Genomic DNA, 24,473 nt, shown 5'->3' with positions numbered 1-24,473 from the left:
AATTTCATTCAAATCAAAAGCCTACAACCAAGGTTTATAAAGTTAAGCAAGCTACTGACAGGGAACATAAGATTGCATGTTGCAACACATGTGGAGCCTGATACAAAGCATTCTGAAGTCAATGGAAGGCCCTATGGGATTAGGCCCATAAAGTGTATTGCCTATAACTAGGGCCCTACCAAATTCACAGCCATGAAAAACGCGTCACAGACTGTGAAATCTGGTCTCCCCCTGTGAAATTTGCTCTTTTGTGTGCTTTTACCCTATACAGATTTCATGGCAGAAATTAGTGTTTCTCAAATTGAGAGTCCTGACCCAAAAGGGAGTTGCAGGGGGGTCACAAGGCTATTTTTGCAGGGGGGCATAGAATTGCTACCCTTCCTTGTGTGCTGCCTTCAGCGCTGGGTGGCCAGAGAGCAATAGCTGCTGACTGAGGGCCCAGCTCTGCAGACAGAGTGCAGAAGTAAGGGTGGCAATACCATACTATGCCATCCCTACTTCTGCGCTGCTGCGGACAGCAGCTCTGCCTTTAGAAATTGATTCCTGGCCAGCAGCTGCCACTCTCCAGCTGCCCAGCTCTGAAGGCAGTGGCGCCGCCAGTAGCAGCACAGAAGTAAGGACAGCAGTACCACAACCCCCCCACACACAATAACCTTGTGAGCCCCCCATACACACAACTCCTTTTTGGGTCAGAACCTCTACAATTACAGCATCTGACATTTCAGATTTAAATAGCTGGAATCATGAAATTTATGATTTTTTAAATCCTATGACCATGAAATTGACCAAAATGGACTGTGAATTTGGTAGGGCCAATACCGATAGCATATGTGAGATGCAAAGAACATAATGTTAGCTCTTCCTGCTACCAGTTAAGAGGCAGCCTTACTGCTACAGGAGTACATGCATTTTTCTTCTCTCATTATGATGGCCTGAAATCTGTTGTGTGACTTCATGTAACTCAGAACACAAACCTCTTCACTTCATTCTCCCCTCCCAATATGAGTAAAATATAGAACCAGGTCAGTAAATATTTTTTTTTTAAAATTCAGATGTCATAAAAACAAGCAAAAAATGTCAGGAGTCAGAAAAACCTGGCAAGGTGCAAAGGCAACAAACTCAGTTTGGACAAATGTTGAAATTTGCGAACAAAACCTGCATTTATCCTTGTAAATGAAAGGCTGATGGGGATTTATTTACAGACTAATCAGTATTTCGTTGTGGAATCAGTTTGACTTCTTGACTGCATTTGTTATTCATTATAAAAATATTAAATGTAACAGCGTACCTCTTCCACTCCTGCCCACAAATCTTAGGTCATTAAACCTGGCTACTTGGTTCTTCATCACAGCAGAGGCATTCCTCAGCTCTGCAGAATAGTTTTCATCATTTCCAGCCATGACGGTGACCACGGTCCCATCAGGTACTTCTCCTAAAGCCACCACCTGTGACAATGGGGAGACAGCAATAATTCTTGAAATTAGGTTTGAAAATATTTGTCTTTGTTGCACTTTACATGTCTGCACCTTCGGTATTAAGCACTGCAGTGGTTGTTGCTGTCAGCTGTGGTCAACAGTCATGAGCCAGCTGAGTAAGGAATAAATTGTTACATCAAACAGAGAAACATCACATAATGTCTCACTTTCTCATAGTCTAATAGAGGGTCCTTCTTTGTTTTACCTCTTCAGAAATGTTCAGTATCTTTATGGGCAGTATATGGTTTAAAAAATCCTCTACGCCAACTTTGTTCTTTGCAGCCTGTGTGCAGTGGGAAAACATGAAATATGGCTCATATCCATAAATCATACATGAGAATGCGTTTGAAATGGAAAGTTGGATATTATTATCAGCAGCCATTTCACTCTGCAATTCTGTTCTATTTAAACTCTTAGACTGGCTCCCACCACAGTAGTATCTGAGCACCTGATCATGTCAAATTTCACCAGAGAAACTGAGTGAGGCCTAAAGAGTTGGAGGGGATACTTCTAAATAACATCTAGCTGCAATGGGGAGTGGTGCTGGGGCTTCAATGGCACACCTCCTTCGGAAGCATTCTCCAACATTCTGTTTGAGGCGTTGTGATGCTGGAACTGACATCTTTCAGATACAACATAAAACCAAGAGCCTATCCACTTGTAGCAGTTAAAGATCTTGTAGTACTTGTCTCAAGAGGAAGGTGTGGATAACTCTGGTGTATTGTTCTAATTCTAACTTGGGTGACAACACTATACCAACATACTTTGACCTTGTATTTCATATATATATGATATTCTCACTTCTTGTCGTACAGATTGTGTACTGCTGGAATGGGCTATTAAACAGATACTGCATTTCAGTGCAGCCAGACATGAGAACAGATTATTATATTCTGTTTTGAAAATGCTTTGGGATATAAAATAGTATTTTTATATTTAAATTAGAACATAAGCACTGATTCACTATGAAAGTTTATTTCAACATTACTTCAGATAGGATGCAATGATTCTCCACAACAGCAAATAATTTCCCTATGCCGTTTACTGTAACATTACTAATACCAAATATAAATGTGTAACAAATAGTCAAAAATTTTGCGCGTGAGAGTTTTAAAACTTTTTATAAAACTACTTGGCCTGAGACATTCTAGCTTATGATTCTACTGAACCCTGTCCCTTTACAATTAGTACCATTTGATGGTCAGATTTTTTTTTTATTATTCATACTACAAAACCAGGTGATGATCAACTCTTTTTTTCTGAAATATACTCTGTGATATTTTGTAATCAATTTGACTTTAAATGTCTTTCCCAAATATGATCATGTCTGAAACTAAGTTCAGTTCAAATCATACCATCAATTAAGTAGAAATAATTAAGAGCTCTGAATAAATATGGACGGCATAATATAACCCTGTGTGCTGAACAGCAACAAAAATAGTGTCAAATGTATACCAAATCTGAAATATTCATTAATTGATAGATTCCATTACTAAAAATTATTGCTCTGATGATCTGAATCCGAGCAACCATGTAGCAAAGCTGATGCACTGCATATTATGGATTAACTTGATGCTTGTATAATTTTCCAAAGACCACCTAACACACAAAGGGAGTGTTGCCACTAACTTCGGTGAAGCAGGATTTCACACCAAAAATTACTGTAAAGTGATTTTAATGGCTACAAGAACATAGGAACTGACATATTGAAAAAGGCCCATGGTCCATCTAGCCCAGAGGTTCTCAAACTTTTGTACTGGTGCCCCCTGTCACATAGTAAGCCCCTGAATGTGACCTTTCCCCTCCCCCCATCAATGAAAAACACTTTTTAATGTATTTAACACCATTATAAATGCTGGAGGCAAAGCGGGATTTCGGATGGAGGCTGACAGCTCGTGACCCCCCATGTAAATAGTCTCGTGACTCCTGAGGGGTCCCAATCCCCAATTTGAGAACCCCTGATCTAGCCCAATATCCTGTCTTTGACAGCTGCCAGAACCAGATACTTCAGAGCAAGGTGCTAGAAACCCCACAATAGCCAGATGTGGGATAATTTGCCCACCTACCCTCTACTAGTAAGAGTTTGGTTTAAACCCTGAAGCATGAGGTTTTATATCACTTCTAAAAAAAAATTAAGTTTTGAGTTTTTACTATTAAAACTCTGGATATTCTTGTTATCCATATACATGTCCAATATGAGTTACAAAAAACTTCAACACATTACATCCAGAAAAGCAAAAGAAACTCAGAGCAGAGAAGGAAGTGCAGTCTGTCAAGGGGCCTCAAGAATAGGGAGTGAAATTACTCTGTCCTTAACTCACCTCCTTGTGTCTACGTATTATGCAGCAGATCAAATATTGGGTAAGATTGATCACAATCTGTCTTGAACCCTTGTAATAATGAATAATATAGATTGCTATCTGTACACAATGAAGTGAGCATGAGTAAGATAAAATACTCTTCGAAGGGCCTTCTATCTTGAACCCTCAACGTCTTCATTTTCAGTGGGTTTCGCTCTGATCCGTAAGTGGGTTTTTTTTTAATGTTGTCTATTTAAGTTCAATTTGTCATTATAAACAGCAGTACAATTTGTATACCACACTTCTTGAGTCATAGTGCTAGCATGCTGCTCATACCTAATACGCACCGACATTATTCTTAATATACAGCATCCTTTGACACACTGTTATGTAATGTCACTGAATATTATTCTTACTGAGAGCAGACACATGGAGAACTGGGTGCAAACATGAAACTTTGTCTAATAAAACAAAGTTCAATCAAACTGCACAAAATATTTCTCTAATACTGAGTAAGAATAATACATTTACCACTGCCATTTTACATTTTTTGTAATGAAATATTAATAGGCTATGCGCATATGTAATGTCCCTGTTCTGGCCCATAGCTTTACAAAAAAGTCAGAAAGTTAGAAAAATACCTATTATTTATCCACTGTTTAAATTAAGAATAACTTTATGTATTGAAAGACTTTTTCTGTACAGAAGTGAACTTGAGTTGACAGTTTTTATGCCATGTATCAACCTAAATGATTTAAAATATCTTAGACAGAAAATCAAGGATTATAATGCATTGCAAAAAAAAAAAGCCAGTAGTACTAATCATTAAACATAAATATCTAAGAGTAGCTACTCTGTGGGCTGTTTAGCTTTTTTTCAAAGATTAATATCTCAACCATTTCAAAATATTTATTTTCCAAAAGGCACCAATCCATACTAAAATACCTATAAATTCTGATGACTAAAAATTAAGTATTTGGGAGTTTTTTTAGCTAGGTCTCAGCAAAAAGGCACGTGGAGCCACAAAACACAAATCTTAGAATTTGAAAATGACTTTATCAATGCATGCACTTTTTCGAATAACAATTCATGTCTGGTCTGGCAACCTGTTTGCCCAGTTTCAGTCCCATGGGATTTGAAATGGCCAAGATATATACACTGAAGACTGACATAAATGTGAGGCAAAAATACTACACAATAATATTATGTAGTAAGGCTCTTTACATAGTAAAAAGATTGTTTCCAGAAAGAGCTCGTGTACATGATATTAGCTGTTTTCAAACACTACTATCTCTACCATTTCAATACCTTTGCTTGTAAAAATACTAAAAGGCATTATTTGCATAAAGGGCTCCCTGAATGTAAAACCTCCTATATTACAAATAATGTCTTTTCTTACCTAGAGTTTGCCAAAAGAGCATCTGAAGCTATTAAAAATATTTTAATGGTCTATAACTTAAAACAGAATAACTGATTTGCACTACTTTTTGTTTAAAAAAATACATCTGGACTGACAATTTATACACCAAGTTCAGCTTGAAGCTATTTAAAACAGCTGAGTTATAAACTCTGGAAACTGGGCGTTAGAGTGAAACGCTGACAGACCCTTAACTACTGGTGCTACTGGATATAGCTTGAATACTGTACATTGATTTTTTCTTGATTGTTGTTATCTTATGTCAACTAATGTTTTTTGCAACTATCAGCTTCTTGCAGGACAACAAGAACATACAAGTCTGGTGTAATAACTCTGTCTTTACACATCTCAGTAAGATGCTCCTGAAAGAATTCTCAACTGATGGACAAATCCTGTTATCCCTACTCCACTGACTACTATGGAACTACTTGTGAATAACGTGAACATGATTTGGCCCTAGTCCCATTGTCCCACTTTCCTTTATATCTTAGCCACCTGAACATTATTAACAGCTACAAAGCTATGTTAATAAGCGCATTGTTAACATTCTTCACTATAAAAATAGTTTGCACTAACTTAGTCATACTATTCAGTATATTAAACAAGAACTCCCTTCACAGCTCATGTAAATATTAATACTCCAATTCAAGTGTCCTACTAGCCAACATGATTTTAAAAAATTATAATCAAAACTATCACTGTTTATAACATACTTCCTTTCCTACAATTGATTTACATCTGCTTTTTTTAAATTAAAACTGTGGTATGTCCAAAGCACTTTTTAACTAGAGAATCCTATAACAAAATTATGATATACTTAACATATCATTCAAAATATTATCATCAACATATTATTTATTGCCAATAAAACTTCAGTTGCCAATTTTTAAAAAACATGCTGTATGTAAACTAGTTACGGTACATCCCAGATCGGTCTTTTCTTTTTTTTTTCCCTTTTTTTTTATTAAAGGTAACTGCTACTGTGTTACATTAAATTATAGTGATTTTTTTTGTTATATATGCATTTGGATTATTTCAGCTTGAAATTGTGCAGAGTTACATATCATTTCAATTTATACAGTGAAAAGAAAACTGATAAAATATGTGTTTGAGATCATTGTTAAGTAAGTGTAATTAGGATTTACACTACAGTTTTTCTGTAGTAAATAAAGGTAATACATACAGAATGTCTACATAATGCATGCACATACATTCTCTGTGTAAAAATACAGATGTATGTAAATGTGCACATGCTTTATAGCTGAGTGGTGGTGTAAGTGGTCAAAGAACTGGCTCATAGTCAATTTAATATCCCTGACACCTCAATAAACTGGATAAATCTATGTGGGTCTGTCAATAGGGACTTGTATGGCCTTTATTACTGTAGTATTTTAATATTGCGAATACTGAATACTTCATCCAATTTAGCTAGCGTTGCATAAATATATATAGACAGAGAGGAATTGGGAAATGCTCTGAAGACATCTGTCCTTTTATCAGGTTTAAATGTGCTTTTTTGTAACCATATCTTGTGTCATATTAGGTTCATATCTTTCTCCTAAACTTTTTCATCCAGCAGATGTAATAGTATCCTTTAAAGATAAGTAAATAAGAAAAAGTAGAAGATGGTGCCAGACATTTCAAAAGAAGCCAGAGACAGATATAACTGCAATGTGTAATATTTACTTCTGTGAACTATAATTTTAAAACTAATTTAATCTAAATATGATCAAAATTACAATCAAAGTTACCTGAAATCTCCTCCTCCTTCCCCCCAAGCATCAGTGCCCTCTGAACAAGACTTGCTCAGGAGACGTGATCTACACCTGATATTTTTCATGGCCCTTTAATTCTTGGCAAAGTTACAGAAATAGAAGATTTTTACTGGCTCTGTTTAGCCTGTTCTCTGCTATCTCTAACAAGTGGGGCCCACAAAGACTACTAATCATCTAACTCTGAGGCAGACGGGGTTCTTCCACGACCTTTCCCTGTCATATATGTGAGCTTCAGACAAATGTAGTCTGTTTCTCAGTCTGATATTAAAGCAAGCCATTCAGTCTCCATGTCAGCTTTACATACACTTATTTTAACGTCGCTTTCCTTTACTGATGCTATTGATTTTTCACTTAGAAACGATTACATCTCTATCGGTCAGGAACTACAACACTCTTAGATAGTTATACTTTGTTCTAGAAGATACTGATTTCAAACTCTTCTGCTTCTCAATGATTTTCAGGCATGGTAACTTTAATTTGCCAGGTATGCTGCAATAGCAGGAGGTCGGAGGGGTTTCGATTTTACACTGGCAGTAAAATCCAAATGTGCAAAGTTTAGATCTGCTCATTCCGGTGCTGGGTTTTGGACTGACTCAGGTGCTAATGGACAGGCACAGGTGCCTTGGGACACCCGACTTACTACTCATTTCACCACTGAAGGAATTGAAAGAAATCTGCAGCGGAAAGTTTAGTGGGAGGGTAAAGGCTTGCCTAAAAGCAAGCACACAAACAACCACAAAATAATCCTTTCTTAACATTAGCAGAGTGTGCGGATGTCGACTGAAAATGAAAAGCAACGTTCCCGATTTAGATCTGGGTGGTATTTATTATCTAAATAGTGTATGAAGTTTCTGATAACTTATGCACTGTCTCCGCCAAAAGAGCGTCTTCTGGACAGACACTTCCTAACTTCTCCAGCAGGAGAAGTGAAGGGGCATCATCTCCCATTGGGAGAGCAAGAGCTCTGTCCTCTCTCCCCACTCTTAGCCCCTTTGTAGATCCCATTTTAAAATCTGGATAATTTTTCTACCCCTAGCTTAGGAGGATCTGTTCTCCAGAAGCAGCTGTAAAACAGTGTAACTCCGGGAGGCAGCAACACCTCCTCCTACTTCCTCACACAATGAAATACAAATAGCTTGACGCTTCGCAAAAAGTAAGTTCAACCTGACACCTAGAGAGACACACCCAAGTGAAAATGGGAAAAAAAAGTTCCATCAGGAACGTGGGTCCTTCTCCTGGTGTCCTTCCTAAATCAACAGCAGGGCACGCACACAACACCATCAAACCCTGCTTCATACCCGTGAATACATCAATTAACATGCCTTTAGAAACCGTGAAAGGAAAGGGGCAGATCTTTGGTGCTGAAACAGAGGAGAGGGAACATTTGGAGGAAGCTCAAAGCCACCCCTTCTCCTCTCCCCGTTCTTATGACCCTATACATTGCTTTGGGGATGGGTAAATCCCCCCACCTACTTGAAAAATATTCTGCATCCAGTCCCCCTGTTACTCAGAGGTTGCACTGCTCATGTGGTTAGGGGGTGCACGGAGTTAGAAGGTGCATTGTTCTTCTGGTTGGCAGTATGCGGTGGAGTGAGGCGTTAGCTGCCTTGCTCTGGTAGTTTTGGGGTGTCTGAGATGTCAACGGTGAAGCGGGTTCAGTGGGTGCTAAGGAGCGCATGACTGTTGTGGGGGGCGTTAACGGGGAGGCATTGGTGGTGGTTAGGAGATGGGGGTATGAATGGAGGGTAGTTAGATGGTGCCTGCGGTGGTTGAGAGTGTTGAGCTTGCTAATGGGAGGCGTCAGCCTATGCACTGCCTGGTGCTTGGGGGTTCCCGGTCGTTATAGGGGGTGGGTAGTTAGCTGCTGCACTGCCTTGTGGCGAGGGCGTGTGTGGTTGTTAAATGAGAATGAAGGGCTCCTTTTCCCTTGTGGCTAGGGGTGTACTGCTAGCAAGGGGGGGCTGCTCGAAGGGAGATGGCCCTGCGGCTCAGTCAGGGGTCTATGCACTGCCCATTGCCCTGGTTGGTTGTGAGGGACTCCTAAGGGGTGCACGGTCGTTGTGGGGGTACATGGGTGTTAACGGGGGCCGAGAGAGGCCACACAGCCCTTGCTGCGGGGGGTGTATAACAGTTCCCGGGAGGGGGGAGCGGCAGGCTCGCCTGGCCCTGGCAGCTAGCGGAGGAGGCTGCAGGGCACACCGAGCCTGGGGGGCAGGCGGGCGGGGGGGTCTTACCTTGAATGCCACCGGGAGGGTCTTGTTGCAGCGCCAGTGCGAGGGCAGCACGGAGCACAGGAAGTTCGGGCTGTCGGTCCGGACCAGCTCGGCGGGGTGGTCGGCGATGATCTCCACCATGGTGCGGTTATCGTGGGGCCGCAGTCTGGGCACGGCCGCCGCCGCCGCCTCTTGCTGCTGCTGCTGCTGCTGGGCTGCTACTACCGGGCTCACTTCGCTCATCTTGCCGGGCTGCAGGCTGCTGGAGGGGGGGCTGAACCTCCGGCTGGTGCTGGGATCTACGGGAATACGCATCACAACAGCCACAAGTTAGCTAGCTGAGGGGGCGGTGGGGGGGTCACTCGAGGAGGCGTGTAGTGGGGGGGTGAAAAAAGGGGTGAATGGAGAAGTGGAGGGGAGAGGACAGGGGAGGAAAGAGCAGGAGCGGGTTAAATGCGGGGGGGGGGAGGGAATCACAGCTAAAAAAAAGAGGGGTGATGTGGCTGATTTTGGGGCGAGTCTGCAGCCTGGAGGAATGGGGGACACAGTGTCTGGCGGTGGGATCCTAGGGCTGCCCCCCTCTTAGCAAAGCCCAGCTGGAAACTGCATGGTCCCGGGTGCTGCAAACAGAGCTTCTCCTGCTTCCTTCCTTCTTGTTCAGCCTCTTGCTCTGACTTTTCCCTTCCCTCCTTCCAGCCACCGCGTCTTCCCTCAAGTGCTCGGGGTTTCCTTCTTTTCTGTCTTTCCTTTTGTCTTCCCTCTTCTCCTTTTGGATTTTTAAAGGTTGCCTGGGAGAGGTAAAGCAGCTGCTGATTTCAGCTTCCTGGGTTGCTGCTGTTTGCAGGAGAAGCAGCAGCGAGAAGAGGAGGGTGGGTTTCAGCTACTGAGAGGGGGTGCTAAGGGGAATGTCCCGTTTTCCTCCAAGGAAGTCTTCCCCCTCCACAAAAAAATCTTGATCGGAGAAAGTTTAGATGCCAAGTGACTTCTCAGCTTTTCCGATTATTAGTTTTTGCTTCAGGAGGGAGAGGGGGCTGGGTTGGGGGGTACAAAGTTTTGAAAAGTGTCTCTGCAAAGCTGTTTCCCTTCCCCCAAAGCTACTTCAGCACAAACAAGAAAGTTCTTGGGTTTTTAGCCAGAAAAAAAAAGCAACAAACCGTAGTCAAAATACTAATAATTAAAAGAGAAACATTAGGAGGCTGCGTAAGGAGGAGCAGGGCTTTTTTAAAAAGTTCAGAGTTCTGACTCCCGGACAAATAAGAGGGGAGAATAGACAGAAACAATTGTCAGGCTGTTTTCTAAAATATGCTCAAGTAACTTGTTGGAAAAGGGAGCTTTGGTGCACTCCAGTTCCTTTTAATTAAGTCGCGGCTATGTCCTAGTCCCCGCTCAGTCGAATAGACCAAAAAAAATCTATATTTTTCTTCCCTTGATTAATAACAACAACAACAACAAAATTATTATTTTTTTCTGAAAAACTGGTTTTAAAAAACTTCTTTTGGGTCCCAAAAGTTGAGGTCGGGAAGGATGAAGAAGCGGGAAAAAAAATGCCTCCTTTTTTTTTTTTTGGTCCTAAATGTGGTTTTTTGGAGGCCGGGATTTCTAATGATTAGGTTTTTGTGGTTTATATATACAGGACTCTCTGGCTACGGCGATCGTTATGCCGATGACAGTCAGCAGCACGTGGTGTCTCAACCCTGTCCTCATACTTCTGCAGCCTTCAGAATAAGTACAACAATGTACGTCCCCCACAGAAGAAGGATCTTTGCTTTCAGACGATCTCCCCCACCCAGGGACAGGACTAGGGGGAATGACAGGACTGTCTCCGATCTGTACGTCTCTCCGGGTTTTTCCATGAACACATTTTGTTGTTTGTTTTGAAAAAAGCCTGGACTATTTTGTTTGCCAACTAATAATACTTAATAATTTGGTGCCAAAGGTTTGTGGTGTTTATTTTTTGCTAAGACCCTGTCAGCCTAAAGCCTAAAACATTTCCTTGAATAAATGAAAGCTAGAATCCGCGCCCTTCAGATTATTAAGGTAAAGAGAGTCTGGTTTGTTTTCGCCCTTAAAAAAAAAAGGCAGATCTTATTAAAAACAATTTACATACCCAATAGTAAAAAAGTGTCAACGCCTCCCAGAGCAGATAACGACCTATCAAAACTCTCCCTTTAACTTACTTCGACGTGCCACTTCCACTTTCTTGCGCAAAGTAAGCGCGGTGTGTGTGTGGGGGGGGTTAGCTGCTCAAAGTGCCGGTGTGGTTTGGGGTGAAGGGAGGGGGGCTCCGCTTATGGTGCCTTTATGCAGCTTTTTCGCACACAATTCTGGGAGCATTTTCAGCACCATACAAGAAGACTTTGGCCTTCCCCCGGCGCTTTACCCCCTTCCCCATGAAAAAAACCTGCGTGTCCCCACATAAATGATCCGAAAGCACACGTGCCTCGACTGAGGTCCTAGGGACCCGGACCCCAACGTAGCCAGCACTCTCCTCTCTGCGCTTTATTTCAGCTGCAGGTTCTGCCGCCGGCTTGTTTTCACAATAGGGTCTGTGGCAACTTTCGAAACCAGCCCGCAATGCTACACACAGCGCATACATAACATGATCCTCTCTGACGAGTAACACAGGATTGAGTTATTCCCTACTACAACCACCGTCGCCTGTTATCTGACAAACATTAAAAACGGTGAAACGTCCGGAGCTTTGGTCTTTAGTTATTTACTTCCTTGCAATTAAAATGTTCAAAAGGATCTTTTTTTCGGTCACATGGGAGAGCTCTCGCTCTGTATACCGCTAACTGTAGTTGGCAACTCTGTGCTCTTGTCTGCAATAGCACACGTCCTTGAAGGAAATGCAGCGGATGACATATATTTGCTTATTATTTTCATTCTACCTCTTTTTTTACATGGTTAATATGTTTGATAGTAACCCCTGATCACCTGCCAGCTATCTGAGGGTTTTTTCTCAGTGTACTTGTCAAATAGGGGGTGATGGTGATGGGGAGTTTACTATTCCTACCTGGACATATAAGGATGATGAATAATTGCTCCCATACTTACCAACAAAACCGGCAAGATCCTGTCCAAAAGGAGAAGTGTGCACAGTGCCCCGAAACGGGGAATTTACTCTGCAAGGAGCTGAGTAATTTAAAGGTTTTCAGAGCTCAAATAGTGTTGCAGTACAGTAAAATATTTTTTAAAAAATTGTTTTTGCTACTATGTTTATTATTGTGCTTTTTAACACCTTCCTTTTAGATGGGGGATAACATTTTCCATTAGGTAGAGGGTACAGGTGTTGGGCAGAAAAGAAAAAGTTAACAGGAACCATATGTTTCCAAGTACAGAATTAATTTGACAGTAGTTATTTCAGTATTTTTAAAAAATAAGAAGATAATTTCCTCTTTTAATTAGTCACATCAGTATATTTGCCGTTGCCTCCCTCCATATTAAAATTTACAATTTTAATTAGGATAAATCAAAAGAAGTTATAGGAAGTAACCAGTGTAAGGTCACTTAAAATAGTCGATAGTTATTTATAATTTTTTCACTGACCACCCTAACAAAGTTTCAGGTACCTGGCACAGCTGATTTTTAGTCTCCTTGCAAAAATTTCTTTCTGCTTAACTTTTACACATTTAACTGGAACTTGCTAAAGCCTGGAAGAGATCACAACTCAGAGCACTAGAATTTTATTGAAATTGTTATGGACACCTTAATAAAACTACCCATAATGTTTATGGACCAGCATAAAGGCTGTCTGGGATTCATTTTATATGTGCTTTATGCTATGTTCTGAATTATATGAAATTTTGGCTTGGATTTGGCTGAAAGACACTTGGGCAGTGGTTCTCAAACTTTTGTATTGGTGACCCCTTTCACACAGCAAGTCTCTGAGTGTGCCCCCCCCTTAGAAATTAAAAACACATTTTAAAATATTTAATGCTATTATAAATGCTGGAGGTGAAAGGGGTTTGGGGGTGGAGGATGACAGCTTGCGACCCCTCATGTAATAACCTCGTGACCCCCCTGAGGGGTCACAACCCCTAGTTTGAGAACCCCTGCACTTGAAGCAACTCTACCCTCCAGCTTTCTTCCGCTTTCACTTCAGAAGCATTCATAATTTTAGCATAGGCTGAAAAGTGGATCACATTTTGAGAAGTTAGAGAGCCTTAGGAGTTTAGAGAAATTTTTTTTTTTAAAGATTATGCATTAAACCTTCAGACCCATTTTATAAAACAAGATTTTAATGAGTGCATCTGTGATTGCTGCAAAAGCAACTTTGATGGTATTTTAGCTTTTTTACCTTTAACTGTGTTACAAATACAGCTGTACTATATGGAAACATTTTGCTAGAAAAACATATATTTTAAATGGCTTAGTATCTATTTAATTTTAAATTGGTAAAATTTGGACCCAGTAATCTCTGGACCTATCAATAATCTCCTGGTCTAAACGTTATCTGATCAATAATAGAAAATAATTGATAAATGTTGAATGTTTCTATACTGAATGATGTTTCATAAAAATATTTGTTTTGATGCTAGTTTGCTTGACTGGAATGTGCTGTAATCATGATACATATTGAACCTCTTATAACCTTCTCTATATAAGTGCATAGGCTTGATGGAAAATAGAATAAATTAATATGTTTAACAGGTTTATTATTGTATCAGATATTTTGTGAGACATTATAGCAATGTCAGCAATTACTGCTATAGTTAAGTACTTGCCAGTATTTTCTTTCCAAATTCCACCTTCCAGGAGTTTCTAACTCACTCATGAAAATACAAATCAGGCTGAAATGTGGTGTGACATTAGGGTAGTTCTGATCCCACTGATGTCCATGCCCAAACTTCTACAGACTTCAGTGGGAGCACGATGAGATCCAATGTCTCATGGCAACACTTCGCTTTCATTTTGGTTACAAATTGACTACTTGTCCAGCTATTCTTTGCACTTAAAAGTATGTCAGGTAGAGTGGCTCAGAATTTACAGACTTCTGTTTGATAGATTTAGTTGATTCATTGTTTACTGTGCTAAGGAGCACAGATTTCAGAAGTACAAACACAGTATTACAAGAGTACATAGACTCCTTCAGTCTCTTTATTTTAGCTATCATGTCCCTGACCCATTGATTTATGACTGAAACACAAGAAAATTCTATGGTATCCTGAAATATGCTGTAAGCATGTTATATCTCAGCACCGTACACTGTTTGTATAGTGTTTACAGTTTCTGGCAGTACCGTAGACAGTCAAGTCTGAAAGACAGAGTAGAAAATGACTACATAAAACAATAATTGATTGACATCTATAACATTATTGTTTCACACATTATTTTCTATTGGTAAGAAGAGATGACTGTTAGTTGGGATTCTTGGGTTCTATGCAGGGATTGCCATTTACTCACTGTGTGACCTTAGTAACTGGCAAGTCACTTAACACCTCTGTGCTTCAGTTTACCCGTGCGTAGAATGGGGATAACAATAGTTACCTCACTTGTGTGTCGTGAGATTTAAATAATTATGGTCATTAGTGTGTCATGATTGTCATAAAGTCATTTGAAATCCAAAGATGAAAGGGGGGCTATGTTAGTGCAAAGTATTATTAATAAGTTTTCTTCGTTCATAATAATAAACCAGCCGCATCAATAATGAAAAATATTGTGATCTTACTCCTACTGATTTTATTAGGCTCAGTTGCTCCCTGAAAGTTTGAACAAAATAGATGTTGGTTTCTCAACAGCATGCTCTAAAATGCACATAAACTGAAAAAAAATATAGATAATTGTCAAAGACTGGATCCCCCACCCCTACCCCAGTTTGTTTCTGCTTGTCCAGTAAAGGATTGTTGCAAACTTAGGTCTCAAACCCCCTTCAGGATCCACTAGGTGCCCTCCCAGAGTTTCCTTTTTTTTCAATGAGGATAAAAGGTTAAACAGTCACATTAGTAGATTCTAGTGGAGGATTGTGGCCCTAACTATTACCCTATAATGACATATCAAAGATCAAGTGTGGACTGTGTTTTCTGTCTGGAGGACAAAGTCTGAGCTCTGGATTTTGATTACAGACATTTCTATTTTGGTCACTCTGTGTCAGGTAAATCATACCATTGCTTTGCTTGGTCCAAAACAAACAATGCCCCTCTCCCCATACAATTATGGAGAGTTAAGGATAAAACTGGCTTTCCATAACAAGGACAATTTTGCTATCTCTCCCCCACATTGATCCTTCTCACAAGTTCTCTGTGATTAAATAAATCCATCTGAAATTCTACATCCTGATTTTATTGCCAAGGTAGAACTTTTCTGGAAAGCTTCAGACAAATTGGACAAATTATTTTAGAGCTATGAGGGTTAAACAAAATTAGGGTTCACATTCTCCTAACTTTTTTTTGTTCATCATGTGTTTAAAAAAAAAAACAGATTGAAATAGAAACTTCACAATTTGACCACAGTGAGGACTAGTGCCTCAGACTAATTGCGGGGAGAGTTGGAGGTGTAATTGTTAGTAATTAAAAGGGATTTAATGTGTATACATTGGGAATCTTTCAGAGTTCCTAAATTTTGCATGCTGGTTTTTAAAAGTCTAATGAAGTCCACTCCAGTCAGATACAAGCTCCATAAAGTTCACACAGGAGATACTGTGAGACTAAAGTTATTTAGATGGGGGGGGGGGGATTGTTTTCAGTATTGCAACCACAAGCATTAAAAAACCATGAGTCAGACCCCCCAAAATTATGAGATTTCCTAAAAACCATGAGATTTCAAAATAATAAACTTTGGAGTCTTTTTATTTGTCCTGTTATGTTGGAGAATTTTACTGTTTTAAAACTTTAGGATTACTGCTTTAAAACTTTTCTCCACCACCAGGAGGGCTGGAAATGTACTTTTAGGGGAGAAAAATTAAAACTGAAATTCTGAGATAATAATATGATTCCAGCAGCTGGGGCTTTAGGAAAAACACCAAATAATGTGAGACTTGTGATAAAAATTGCAAGACTTGGCAACACTGATTCCTATTGGGTGGTACAGTGCACAGATGAAATATGAAAATAAAGCTCGTGGTAATGAAAGTGTGGGATAAAGTGCATACATGGTATATACTAAACAAGCTCATTGCTAGGGAACTGCAAACTACCTCTGATCTCCCCACTCAAACTTCTCCCCAATGATGCAGTGAGCACAGCCAGGCCAAACCTGAGAAACCAGACTGTAATTTTGTTTATGACATCACACAGCATGTCTTGATCCTCCAAAATGCTGAACACTGGTCTGAGTTTTGGAAAGCACCTGTGTGCTCAAAATTAAGCATGTGCTTAAGTGCTTTGCTGGATGGAGGCCAGAATGCTCAGCATCTTTCAGGTTCAAGCCCTTTGTGGATCATTGCGGAGATGATGTCTAGAGGATATCAATGTCAACACAGAAAGAAGCCAAAAGACCAGTGACAACAGCGTAAGAGATTCTGTTCCCATGTGAATGTCCCTTGTAATAAAGAGCAAAAAATAAAGAAAATATTATAAATGAAGCTGGCAGCACAACCTATAATAAAGATCGCCTAACTTTCTCCATTACAAGACCTGTTTTCAGTTGCCTATAACTTTGCCAAATTTTAAAGTTCATTTGGGCTGAAATTTTCCATGCTGGGCATGTGCCACGGGCAGAATTTTTGGGAAAGTTTCTGCGAGAACAGTTCAGCCATTTCCAAGAATTATGTTAGGAGGCAACACATTGTTTTGCAATCATCAAAAAATTCTCCCAACCATCATAGTGAGGAGCTCTAACACACCCATATTTTGGAGAAGGAATTTGAAATTTTGCTGGGGTTCACCCTGCAGTCAGTGAAGTGGCTTTTGATATCCCTGTGAGAATCTACTCAAGTTTGGCTTAATTACAAGCTTCTGAAAATCATTTTTTGCACATACCAGTTGAGACTTAGTGACTGACAACTCAATTATACAAAGATTTCATAGGAATTGTTAGGCTATATCAGACCTATGGGAGGTCTAGTCCAATATTCTGTCTCCAACAGTGGTCAGCACCAGATGCTTCAGAATAAGGTCCAAGAAACCCCTCAGCAGGCTGATGTGGGATAATTTATCCCTCCAGGAAGGTCTCATCCTAATTCCTAATAGTTTGAAAAATATTATCAGAATGACTGTCAGCAGTTCAGTTTTCAACCTTGTTTCAGAAGTTTATAACTCAGCCATAAAAATTCCTTTCAGACTGAAATCCAGCATATGATGTCTCAGTCCAGAAGTCAAATTTTATACAGGTTTTTTTTTAAGTGAGCTGTTTTTAAGTTACAGAACTAGAAGAAAAAATAGTTTTACTAATTTGGGACACTTTACTCATTTAGCACTTTCGTAACTCAGTAATGTATTTTTCAAAAAGATAATTTGCAAGCTGTCTGCTTCAGATGTAGATCAGGCCCTCCAATGAAACTCAAGTATTTAAACCCCCAAAGTCATTAACACTTGAAAGACAGATGCAAAGGGGATTCTACTTCTATGGGACTGATGTGAAATAACAATTAATAATAGTAGGGGGTGTGCATGAAATAATATGAATAAAAACAGGCATTAGGGTCTAGTAAATGCATTTGGATTTAATGCATTATCTAAATATATGTTTTTTAAAAGACCATGGGCCAAATCCTTCAGTCCTTACTTTGGCATCACCCACATTGTAGTCAATAGGCCAAATATTGGTTCTACTATAGAGCAGCATGAGTAAAAGAGCTACACAGTGGGGATGTCTATGAGGAACAAGAGAGCAGTGAAAGATGACTCCTAGGTTGTGAAGCAGAAAGGCCGCTTTCAGCTGCTCTTATAGGACCATGGTAGTCCTCATTGCTATTATGCTTCCCCTTGTGATGGAGGATATCTAGCAACCTTGCCCCTGCTCTGTCCCTGGAGTACCCTCAAACTGTTCCCTATTCCCTTCCCTCAGCAGTTTGGGGTTGGCATGATTTGCTCTACTGGGAGCTTTGGTTGAGTAAAGGATATATTATACATCCTACAAAATACTAATGACAACCCTTATTCATGCTGATGAGTGCTTATTTATGAGAGCAGGTTGGTTGATTTCAATGAGTCTATTTGTGTGAATAAGTGCTCACCAATCTAAGTGTTAAACAGTTGGCCTCTAAGTCTCTGTATTTCAAAGTAGCATCAGTGCACTGTAAAACTGCACCCAAATTGTTCATAACTACATGTTTGGCGCACAGTGTTTTGTATCTATGTTTTTGTGCCCTACAACCAGCAGTTGTTTGGCAACTTCAATTTCCCAAACAAATCTTAATTTCTGCATGTGCAAAAATTTGTCACACAAAAAACTGCAGGTGCAATTTGAAAGATTTGTTTAGAAAATTCAGGCCAAGGTATCCTTTCCCAAAGAGCTAATATAATGCACTGATTTTAATATAATTCACATTTTAAAATATCAGAATATATATCAGTATAGATAAGGTCTATTACACTATAGAGTTTAATCAGTAATGGTCAGAGTCTACCACCTTTATTCATATGGTTTAATACCTTACTCTGTGAGTAGTCCCATTGCTTTAGCTAGGAATTTTGACAGACTAGTGTACCACTCAGTGTAAGAGTGACAGTCAAGCCTTTAAGCATTTACCACTTGCGGTTATTCTCCACATACACTCATATTTCCGCATTTCTGTATCTAGATTGTTGCAGAGTGTTTGTGTGGTTTTGCTGATGTACATATTTGCTCTGATTTAAAAAACTGTAATTTTTGGGTCATATTAATTGTGAGAAAATTGTGTTTCAACTCTTTTTGACAATTGAAGGAAAAGACAATAAAAAACTCTATTTGCTAAATACCACATGCATATCACCACCTATATTTTTGCCAAATAAATTTGTGTGAGCTGCAGGAAGTAAACAAACTCCCTTCCTGAGAAGAAATCCATATGCTCTTTGAGTCATGCTTGTTTGGTCACTAGCTGAAGTCCACTAGGGGTTTTACTATTGCTATTGATTTTATGTGGAAGACATTTAGATACTGCAGCAATGGATGGTAGTGTAAAAGCCTGCTAGATAGACAGTTGACAGATCTGAAAAAACAAAGCCATTTTTGACATCTATTTATCATGAGCTTGTTGATGGGTTATGACACATCGATACTTATTCAGAGAGGGGAAAAAAGATGGTCAATGGCTAACCAGATAGATGCAATACTAATTCTTTTCAGTAATATGTTGTCTTCATATAAAAACCTGAGTGCTAGTCACAGCTTAATGCTACAAAAACAACAAGGAGGTCGGTGGCACCTTAAAGACTAACACATTTATTTGGGCATAAGTTTTCGTGGGTAAAAAACATCACTTCTTCAGATGCTACAGTGATTAAGGCCTTTTATATATCTGAGATAGCTAAATAGACAGGTCTCATAACAAAAATTAATTAAGCCTCAAAACACGCTTGTCAGGTAGGTAAATATTATCAACACCAATTAAATATGGGGAAACTGATAGATAAAGAAGTTAAGTTGCTCGCTCATGGTCACAGTGAGTTAGTTAGATCTGGGGACGATTTTCTGTTCTCCTAGTTCCTAGACTCGTGTTCTTCTCATTCAGCATTCTCCCGCCTGAATTTTATTATACGGATACAATGAGATGTAATTGCTCAAAACAGTCATTGAAATCAAGTGATTAAATAATTCTCATATTAGTTATTTTAATAGGTATTTCCATGACAGACTTTTCAGAACTATTAAGGATAGCAGTTCTCCTGACTTACACCTATTTTACACCAGGATAATTCTGTTGACTTCCCTTCTATGAAGTCTTTCTCATATAATATATGTTGGCAGTTTAAAACTAACATAAGGAAGTACTTCTTCACATGATGCACAGTCAACCTGTGGAACTCATTGCCAGGGGATGCTGTAAATGCCAAAAGTATAACTGGGTTCTAAAAAGAATAAGAGAAGTTCATGGAGGATAGATCAATCAATGGCTTTAAGCCAAGATGGTCAGGGATGCAAACCCATAATCTTGGTGTCGCTAAACCTCTTATTTAGCATGTGCATAGTCGTGTAGCCAAGCAATGACATCTTCAGTGGCGTGATGCAGTTCTTCTAGGCCACTGCTGAACCTAGTCAGCAGGCATTCATTGACAATGTGCGTCATCATCTCTGTTGCGCCACAGATGCACAAAGGGCTATCACGAAGGCCCCAGTGATTGGATGAGACCATAATGGGCAAGGTGATGGCAAATGTGCAGCTGGTGGTTTGGGGGCAATGGATCAGGGTCCTTGTTGCGCCACCTGCCAGTGCCTGACAGCAGTCAGGGAAGCTAATGATCCAACCAGCAAACCGAATTCCACAAGCACCAGCCCAATGAACCCCAGCCTTGTCATCACTGACAACCCCAACATGCCTCTTGGTGACTTCTATGTTGTTGGTCCAGCTCTATGCATGTTACAACTCAATGTGGAGGGTTTATCGGCTGCCAAGTGTGATTTATCTAAACCTCTGACTGCTAGAAGCTGGGAATGGACAACAGGGGATGGATCACTTGATAAATTGCCCTGTTCTGCTCATTCCCACTGAAGCGTCTGGCTCCGGTTACTGTTAGAAGACAGGATACTGGTTTAGATGGGCCATTGATCTGATTCAGTATGGATGTTCTGATGTACATTTTCTTCATATTGTCATTATACTACATGAAATTCAGTTAACCAGAAAAATCTACTTGAGAGTCAGGGGTTTTGAATGTAAAACAAGAGAATGTTGGGTGATGATCCTCTATCCTTACCTCACCCTATTGTATTTCAGCCAATTTCAACCTTTTGTATTTCACGTTTTAACTCCCACTGAAAGTCCTGGGAATTCTCTGTGTAAAAATGCTGAAGGAGTAGATGATTTGCCATATCAGATAAGACCACTGATCTCTTCCATTGACCCATTTATCTTCTCCATAATTCCTTGATCACCACACTATTCATCTAGGTTTTTGTACTTGCACTCATAACTGTAGTCGCTTGAGCTCCCGCCACTGAGAACCAAAGAATACAAAGTGGCTATTTCAAAGTCTAGCATAGTTTTATTTCACTGTGTCAACAGCCTGTCAGATGTTTTTCCCCTTCATCTTCCCACTAGTGTTTCTTCCTTTTCTTTCTGTTTCTCGCTTCTGCTCTTTCTATGTCCTGCCTCTTCCCCCACACCTGGTTCTTGGATATTATTTATTATTTGGATTCCAGTAGTGGCCACAATGTGCTAGGTAAAGTTCACACACACATAGGCCACAATGTACTAGGTGGTGTATACTCACACATGGAAGACAGTTCCAGCCCCAAGGAGCTTTTGATTTAAGGCAGGCAATATATACAGTGTGGGATAGCAGGATACAAACTCAGTAGGTACAGTTTTGATACATATCATATACAGTTTTGTATATATACTGGGATTGGGTTTTGTTTTTATTAAATTCATATCTACTAGACCCTACTACCCCTCAGCCTCTTCATTATTAGTTGGCCAATTTCTTGAAAGCATCATGGAAGAAGTGGGTCATGATGAGAGTTTTCCTTTTTGCATTTAGTGTTGCTATTGTGGCAAAGCTAAGCTAACACAAGAACAAGGGTGTACGGGGAGATTTTGGCAAACCAGTCAAGTGCCTGAAACCACCATGGCTTATTGCTAAAAACAGCCTAGTCAGCAATCTCAGGTTAACCAAGGTGGGTGGGGGCGGGGTTGGGTGTCACAGAAAGGGCAGCTTGACCCCGCAACCTTCCTGATAAGAATTGTGTTGAAGTTGCTGATACATGCATTTTAGAAGAGAAGGATGTGCCCCAGGAATGTCTACTGGGGCCTCAAGGCTGCAAACTCTGGAAAAACCCACCCCTGGTTAATCAATAATCAGAAGGAACCTCTTGTTTGACCATTGAAACTGCTTACTTAACAAGTTTTCTGTAAGGGATATGTCATTCTATTGCTAATGTATAAATAAGGGGGAAAAGTTTGAGGTAGTTGAACTCTTTTGGGACTTGTTTGGACTCTCGCTCTGGATACATCTTGCAGTCCCCACCAGCAGACGGAAGATTTGGCCACTGAAAGCCTGCCGTTGTGTCACTTGAGAGCCACACTCAGCTTTGGTAATTATCAAGGGTTGGGGGTGTTTTACTCATCTGTTGCAGATGTGTATAAATGCTTGAGACTAAGTAAAGTTTAGCTTTAAGTGAAAGCACTCTTGTGTTGTCCTGTTTGTGCCAGCCACCTGTTGGTCGGATGGCCGTGTCTCCCCTGACTTATTTCCTGACACCACCTCGCATAGAGTAAAAGTTACCAAGAGCTTTGGGTTGAAGGAACCCTGGGTTACAAGGTGACAGTCAATGAAATTGAAAGGCAATGCTTTAAAAACTGATACAAGATTTTTTTTCTTTTGTACATAACACATAATCAACCCGTTGAACTCACTGACATCAAATATCCTTGAGGCCAGGAGCTGAGTAAGATTTAAAAACAGATTAGACATTTATATTTTACTTACATAATTATTTAGGCTGGGATTTTTAAAGAAAGGTAAGGGAGTTAGGAGCCCCAACTCCCTCTGAAAATTCCATCTGTAGAAGTCTAAACATATACAAGGCATCTATTTAGCAGTCTAGATAGTTTTCACACAAATTACGACCAGAAATAAATCAGGAAATATCTAGAACAAGCCAGCTAGCCTCATGAACAATCCCTCCAAATCTTCCCACTAACTTTAGTCACCATCAAGACCCACATACTTTCAAATCTCTACTAAGCTGCAGCATGCCCTGAAAGTCAATATTTAAGATAATGAGAATATCCACAATTACATCGAATAAGACTAAAATATTTTAAAGGATATATAAACCTTTATGCTTCACAGCATGTCAGCCACCAATTTATGAAGATTAGGAAGAAATATCCAGTGCAGCAGTTTATTGCAGAATTATCCTCTATGGGATTTTTTCCACCTTCCTCTGTAGCAGCTGATAGCTGCCTCTGTCAGAGACAGGACAACCCACTATATGGACCACAGTATTTACACAACACAGCCCCATAAACTTCTTGTACTCATTCTTCACTTCCTTAGCCCCAAATGCCTGAGTGAATAGATGAGTCTTACATCATGCCCTGAAGACCAAAAGAATTGGTCTCTGAGGAACCATAGGCCCTCAGCTAATCTGTGACAAATATGGCGTAAATTCCTTGATAATATAGAGCAGATGGAAGACCAGAGGAGAAAATATTCCAGAATCCAGCATTCTCGACTGGCTATGCCCTGCCTCAAGTCCTGGAGACTGTCAATAAAAATGCCTCAACTGATCTCAGCTATTACACTGGTTTATGAGAAAGGAGATGGGGCATCTCATGTAGTCAGTCCCAAACAAAGCAGGTTTTGATAGATTTAAAGCAACACTTTGACCTGTTCACAATTTTAAAATTATACTTTTTCTAATTTAATCTGTTCATCTAATCCAGGGGTAGGTAATCTACGGCACGCGTGCCAAAGCCGGCACATGAGCTGATTTTCAGTGGCACTCACCCTGCCTGGGTCCTGGCCACCGGTCTGGAGAGGGCGGGGGCTCTGCATTTTAATTTAATTTTAAATGAAGCTTCTTAAACATTTTAAAAACCTTATTTACTTTACATACAACGATAGTTTAGTTATATATTATAGACTAGTAGAATGAGACCTTCTAAAAATGTTACAATGTATTACTGGCACGCGAAACCTTAAATTAGAGTGAATAAATGAAGATTCGGCACAGCACTTCTGAAAGGTTGCCAACCCTTGATCTAATCTGTTCAACAGCATTTCTAAAGTGCCTGTTATCATTGTACCATGGCGCTGAATTGAAACTGGCAGAATAGAAATGGGGGTGGAGTAGCACAAAAATAAAATGTATCCTATTCTGTTTCCCAGTTACCTAAATGCTCAAAGCGCTATACGTGAGGAGCACCTTGTAAACAAAAGGACTGTTTAGAAAAGCCGGAAGAATATTCTCAGGAGCTTTGTTAAAGGCAGTGATTTATATCCAAAAGAAAGGCAGAAATCTATAATAGTATGCTGTGCATTATAGTCCACAGGGTACTTTACACTGGAATCTTAGTGCTGAAATCTAAAACATAAGGGACAAGTTATTCCCTTAGATACACACGCACAACTCTTTGTGAAGTCAAGGAGAGCTGTAGTCTTATGTTTAATGGTGCAATTTGGCCCTAAAAATTTCAACATTTATCAAGGAAAAAAATTGCTTCTCTCCATCAAAGCTAATCAACGCATTTTTATCTGAAATAT

The 24,473-nt window shown here is 39.9% G+C and overlaps 1 protein-coding gene and 2 long non-coding RNA genes across 6 annotated transcripts in view; 2 read left to right on the top strand and 1 right to left on the bottom strand.

Annotated features, from left to right (window-relative positions):
- Window positions 1–7,235, top strand: part of LOC115648112 — a 38,746-nt gene extending 31,511 nt beyond the window's left edge. For all 3 annotated transcript variants that reach the window (XR_003999465.1, XR_003999464.1, XR_003999466.1), the window contains 2 exons: window positions 1,317–1,423; window positions 5,482–7,235. This is a non-coding gene — a long non-coding RNA (uncharacterized LOC115648112). The remainder of the gene's footprint in view (window positions 1–1,316; window positions 1,424–5,481) is intronic.
- RUNX2 (RUNX family transcription factor 2) overlaps window positions 1–9,508 on the bottom strand; it is a 113,577-nt gene extending 104,069 nt beyond the window's left edge. For both annotated transcript variants that reach the window (XM_030555247.1, XM_030555248.1), the window contains exons 1-2: window positions 9,202–9,508; window positions 1,289–1,445 (exon numbers count right to left, since the gene is read on the bottom strand). In XM_030555247.1, the coding sequence (XP_030411107.1) occupies window positions 1,289–1,445; window positions 9,202–9,495 (451 nt within the window). In that variant the 5' untranslated portion in view covers window positions 9,496–9,508. The remainder of the gene's footprint in view (window positions 1–1,288; window positions 1,446–9,201) is intronic.
- Window positions 9,235–11,194, top strand: LOC115648113. Its single transcript, XR_003999467.1, has 2 exons — window positions 9,235–9,322; window positions 10,814–11,194. It is a non-coding gene; the product is annotated as an uncharacterized LOC115648113 (long non-coding RNA).
- The last annotated feature ends 13,279 nt before the right edge of the window (window positions 11,195–24,473 follow it).

Source organism: Gopherus evgoodei, chromosome 3 (assembly GCF_007399415.2).
Source record: "Gopherus evgoodei ecotype Sinaloan lineage chromosome 3, rGopEvg1_v1.p, whole genome shotgun sequence".
In the NCBI taxonomy this organism is placed as follows: domain Eukaryota; kingdom Metazoa; phylum Chordata; order Testudines; family Testudinidae; genus Gopherus; species Gopherus evgoodei.
This window is presented reverse-complemented; position numbering and strand designations above follow the sequence as displayed.